General features: G+C 46.0%; 1 protein-coding gene across 1 annotated transcript in view; it reads left to right on the plus strand.

Annotated features, from left to right (window-relative positions):
* The window catches only part of LOC119964608 (basic proline-rich protein-like), a gene marked incomplete at its 5' end in the record, with an annotated part of 67159 nt that extends 64436 nt beyond the window's left edge, over positions 1–2723 (plus strand). Inside the window, one exon of the mRNA XM_038794752.1 lies at positions 2349–2723. Within this exon, the coding sequence (XP_038650680.1) occupies positions 2349–2723 (375 nt within the window). The remainder of the gene's footprint in view (positions 1–2348) is intronic.
* Between the last annotated feature and the right edge of the window lie 3277 nt (positions 2724–6000).

Genomic DNA, 6000 nt, shown 5'->3' on the forward strand with positions numbered 1-6000 from the left:
AGGGGAATAAAGCGAAGTGAGAGGAAGAGTTGGGGGAGGGTATGGAGGATGTGCTGTGGTGTGAAGTGCTCCAGAGGACAAACACATCAAACTCGTGTGGGAGATTGGGGCTGATACAATTGAAGGTGATATACAGGTGCTCCTCATGAGGGCGTGGATGGTCTGACTCTTTGAGGGGGTGGAGGTTACATAGAACATAGAACATACAGTGCAGAGGGAGGTCATTCGGCCCATCGAGGCTGCACCCATCCACTTAAGCCCTTATTTCCACCCTATCCCATTAACCCAATAACCCCTCCTGAACTTTTTGGTCACTAAGGGCAATTTATCATGGCCACTCCACCTAACCTGCACGTTTTTGGACTGTGGATGTGGGAGGAAAGTTGAGCACCTGGAGGAAACCCACGCAGACACCGTGAGAATGTGCAGACTCTGCACAGACAGTGACCCAGCAGGGAATCGAACCTGGGACCCAGGCGCTGTGAAGCCACAGTGCTATCCACTTGCGCTACCGTGCTGCCCTAAATGTGTGTGAACACAGTGGGAGGAATCCTGCAAGCCACTTTCAGATTCTTTGCTCCTGTGTGAAACGGGAGGTGTATTGGAGGGAGGTCTGTGGCCATGTAAAATGGCCACCCACAAAGGATGATGGGAATTGTGGCCAGGTTAGGGCACAGACAAGCAACACTTGTGTGTATTTGCAAACAACAACCCAGACCTATACAGAAACTCACACGTACTGGAGGTCACCTGCTGATCTCCCCAGGACAATGGGCCTCAGACTCAAACATAATATTAGTAGCAGACTCGGGGTGCCCATTCACTTTATTTGCGAATGCTTACGCGCCTTGGACAATAACAACTAGTACCCGCCCAGCCATCGAGGTACCCACCCCTAATTGGCCAGAACCAATTAGGGTGATTGAAATCCTATCGATCCATTGGATCCCTACCTGGGACCACCCAAAAGAGTGTGAAAGATCGCAGGATAAGAACTGTGTGGCCAATGCTCTGCTTCCCTTGGGACTGGCTTCTATCTACCAACTTCAGCATACCGACCATCCAAGTTCAAGGACCCGCAATGTTCACCTGAAGGACGGACCTCAACCTAGATGAACCAGACAACTTTCAGCCGCCAAACACAGGGAACCAGATAAAGGCCTTATCTAACCTGCACAGAGCCGGTCACTTGAAAGTTAAATAAAGGTAATTTAAACTGCTCGATATAATCCAATATGTAGTAGCTTGTAAGTTATCAGGTATAGAACCAATCTGATGTTTGATAATAAACTATAATTGTACTAAAATACTTGTGGGGTCATTTGTCGAATACATGGAACTCATTCACATATTGTGGTTATTAATAGTAATAAAGATAGAAGTCAACAAATTGTTGACTTGACTAGAAGTGGCTTTGTTACTCCAGAAGATCCCACAACATTGATTAAATTGGTAATGGGAAAAAATGAACCACAAGTGCGAGTTCCCGAATTTCAGAAGTGTGTACTAACTGCTTTCTAAACTAACAGGGAAGGATGGTGTAAACTCTGAAGCTGTGCTCGCAAATCCAGAGGAAGTCTGAACTGGAACAAAGCCATAAGCCATACCCGTTGTTCAGTTGACTGCCTATCTCCTTTTTCCAAATTAAATTGTGAGGAAATGGCAGCGCAATTGTTAGCGAAGAAGATGAATCCACAGCAAACTGAAGTAGAGGTAGTCGACATGTCAGAGAAGTGTTCCGTATGGGAGGATGTACTGCGGAAATACATAAAGTGGAAATGATGGCTCCTGTGGGCAACTTTTTGTATGAACACCGAGTCAGGTCCAGGGAAGTTAGGACGAACTTGGTAGGATGATTTATGCAAGATTTACAAGTAGAATGTGGCAACGTTTAAAAAGCCAATGGCCGGGGCAGCACGGTGGCCTAGTGGTTAGCACAACCGCCTCACGGCGCTGAGGTCCCAGGTTCGATCCCGGCTCTGGGTCACTGTCCGTGTGGAGTTTGCACGTTCTCCCCGTATCTGCGTGGGTTTCACCCCCACAACCCAAAAATGTGCAGAGTAGGTGGATTGGCCACGCTAAATTGCCCCTTAATTGGAAAAAATAATTGGGTAATCTAAATTTATAAAAAAAAAAAGCCAATGGCCGAAGTTTGCTGCTTGGCTCAGTTAAGAGGAACTGAGGAGGTCTTGGAGATGCTCCACTTTCAGTTAATGGAGAAGGAGGAGGAGAGTACGAAAAATTATGAGAAACACCTGGAGAAATTAGCCGCAAAGGACAGGGAAATCGTGGATGTTAAACGTGTCCACTAGTTCAGTATAATCCATTTTAGCTGCTTCCAAACCCAGTACAACAAGGCCGACCAGGACACACATGTGCTAGAGATTAAATGTGCCAATCTACAGGCAGCTTTAAGAGCACTCCACCAGTCAACTAAGGAGCAAAGGCAAACTACCGCTGACCACATCAAGTGCCAGGGAGAAATAGGGAAATTACATTCATTGCTTTCAGTTCAAGAGGCATTTATGCGTACCTTCGGGACAGTAGGGACAGAGGAAGAAGAGATGGATGATTGGGAGGAGTTACAGGAAAATGCTCAAATGTATGGAATAAGATCAGAAAGTCGAAAGCAACCACCACCAACTACCACCAACCCCAGTAATAAATGCACCAGCTGCACCAGCAGCCCCGACTGCACAGGTCACACCAACGCCAGTGAGTAGTGAAACTGCTCTCTCTTAAATCCTTATTCTCCTCCTCAACTTCGCTCACATCTACCTCACTATTTCTGTCTCTCTCCTCAATCTCTCTATGGAGCATCCTAATGACCTCCTCTGTGCCTCGCAATTGTGCCAAGCAGGACACGATTGCCATTGGCTTGTGAGGTTGCCCTAAGCTCTTCTTGTGGATCTCTGACAGGATCTCCCACCAAGTATGTCCTATACTCCGGGGACCGGTTTGGTCATTGGTGCAGAATTCATTCCAAAGGGGCCATCCTTTCCCTTTCAGATATTTTCTGATCTCACCTTCCCATACGGGACACTGTCCTACTCTACTGGTAGCTTCGACCTCGAATTCCTGGGGGTTCATAAGACATTCCATTGCCTTCATTGCCATCTTCTCAATCTAGGTTCTCTACTAAATTTGGAACAGGGGGTGATAAAGTCGTGATGTAAACACAGGTACGGCTTATGCTATTTTCCGGCCCACAAAACTCCCGACAGTTTTACACAACAAAATCTCTCAGGTTTATCTTATATCCCTGTTAGTACGCATGCATTAACACACTTCCAAATCTCAGAGGCTTGATCGGTATTGTTCAAACGCTTGTGGTTTTTCTGTTTCTCATTGGATTCTCAATTCAAATTTGGGTTCTCTCAGAGTGGTTAAGCCACTGCTAAGTCGAATCTCGTCAGATGACACCAGTAAATGTTGCTCGTTGTGTGCTCTCTTTAATTGGCTCTGTTTATGGCGGTTAATATGGTCACCTTCCTTAATTCTAATTACGTTTGCTCAAGAGTCGCCAGGTATCTTTCGATACCACCACAAGGTTCAAAACCGAATACTGATCAAAGACTCGATACAGCAGTTAGTGAGTTCAAAATCAATGATCATTTATTTACACAGACAGTTAATTATACTCATGCACAAACTCTACCAACTAAATATCACTACTAGTAAAGCCTCTACTTAGCATCCGGCGCCCACTCAGTCAGAGCAACAATGGCTGTTGTCCGGTTCTGAGGCTGCTGTTGTCGAGCTGGTATGAAATGGTAGCTACGAGCGTCTATCTTATAGCGTGCGTTGACTTTGGACTTTGGACTTACCTGTTCTGGTGCAGGTCTCTCATCACTAAGAGCCAAGGCCAAGAGAGCGATTCACTCTTGGGGGCTTCTTCTTATACCCAAAGGGGGCTTCACGCTCTTTTGGGCGAGCCTTTAACTTGGTCCCAATTAATTGGACCGTCTCTTGATCATTGGTTTCGATTGCTGGGCGGGTCCTCGGTGGCCATTGGTCTGCTTTGTTATAGTCTCCTCTGCTGCCAGGGTGTCTGCTTTAGCATCGTTTACCTAAATGTTACTCTTTTGTCCCCGGAGATGGCTCATTAATATGGTAATGGCTTTGCAGTACCGGTCTTGTCTGGGAGCTACTGCGCCAATCAACAGACAACCTTGCACCTGCTTGCTTTCTCAGCATTGTCCATTTTCCCTGCATTCTTTGCAAAGTGTCCATTTTGTCATCGGGACATGGCCAACCCAGTTGGCTACACCAGTTAGTAGTGAAACTGCCCCGGCACCCATGAATCCGGTCACTCCAGAAAGAAGAATAGGGGATACTGCAGGTTCTGCTATTACCTACACCACCCCACTCATGGTAACCCAGTTAAGGGACGTGTGTAACAAAAGTATAACATTTGAGCCCACTGTGGACCCGTCATTGCTTCTTTGAAGAGGTTAACCAACGAAAAAAATTGGCACAGTTTAGATGAAAGGGAAGAGGTTAAATTTATAGTTTTGAGCCTTGGCCAATCCATATGGTCAGCTCTACCTGCGCCCCAAAATGTAGGAGGGGGACCCTAGAAAAAATGAAGGATGCCATATTAACTGCACTCGGTTATAATAGAGGGGATTCATAAGAACATAAGAACTAGGAACAGGAGCAGTACCTCTGGGCCTTCGAGCATGCTCCGCCATTCAATTAGATCATGGCTGATCTTTTGTGGGACTCAGCTCCACTTTCCACCCAAACGCCATAACCCTTTATTCCTTTATTCTTCAAAAAACTATCTATATTTATCCTGAAGACATTTAATGAAGGAGCCTCAACTGCTTCACTGGGCAGGGAATTCAATAGATTCTCAACCCTTTGAGTGAAGACGTTCCTCCTAAACTCAGTCCTAAATCTATTTCCCCTTATCTCGAGGTTATGCCCCCTAGTTCTGCTTTCACCCGCCAGTGGAAACAACATGCCCATATCTATCCTATCTATTCCCTTCATAATTTCATATGTTTCTATAAGATCCCACCACCCCACCCGCCCCTGCATCCTTCTAGATTCCAACGAGTACAGTCCCAGTCTAGTCAACCTCTCCTCGTAATCTAACCCTCTCAACTCTGGGATTAACAGAGTGAATCTCCTCTGCACATCCTCCAGCGCCAGTGCGTCCTTTCTCAGGTTTTAAATATGTTCTGGTTGTCATGGATACATTTACTAAATGGGTAGAAGCCTTTCCCACCCGCACAAACACAAAAATAAGCTACAGCTAAATTCCTGACCCATCAAATTTTCACGTGCTGGGGTCTTCCACGCAGCATTAGCTCAAATGAAGGGACCAACTTCACCAGCAGGGTAATGCAAAATGTAATGGCTATCTTTGGGATCAAACAGAATTTCTACATCTCCTACCATCTAGTGGAACAGTCGAGCACATTAATCGCACTTTAAAATCGATGATCAGGAAGACAGTGCAGCAAAACAACACTACTTGGGACACAGTAGTTCCCTTCACCTTTGTGTTCATTAGGAACACGATTCCAAGCTCCACAGGCTTTACCCCTCACACACTTATGACTGGGAGTTCCATGAAAGGAATTGAGTATTTGTTAGGGCTTGATTTGGCCAACCCTGCAATGACTGCTCTCACACATGAAAAAGCAGTGCAACAGATTACAGAGAACATTAAACAGCACAACTGGCTGATGCTGTCCGGCTTGGCACTAGGGAAAGGCAGAGTAAAGCCTACTTTGACAAAACCTCCACCCCATAGAATATACAGTCGGTCAGCAAGTTATGATCTCGCTGTCCAACCCAAGCTCCTTCCTATCACCTAAATTCGAAGGCCCCTACACCATTTCAGACAAAGTAAGCCCCTCTGTTTACAAGATAGCATGCCGTAATGGCAAGACTGGTTGGGTCCACATCAATCAACTCAAAAGTATGGAGTCCAATGTAACCAGGCCTACCACGGCACCTTGGCAATGGGAGATGACGACGCCCCGC

Source organism: Scyliorhinus canicula, chromosome 1 (assembly GCF_902713615.1).
Source record: "Scyliorhinus canicula chromosome 1, sScyCan1.1, whole genome shotgun sequence".
NCBI lineage: Eukaryota > Metazoa > Chordata > Chondrichthyes > Carcharhiniformes > Scyliorhinidae > Scyliorhinus > Scyliorhinus canicula.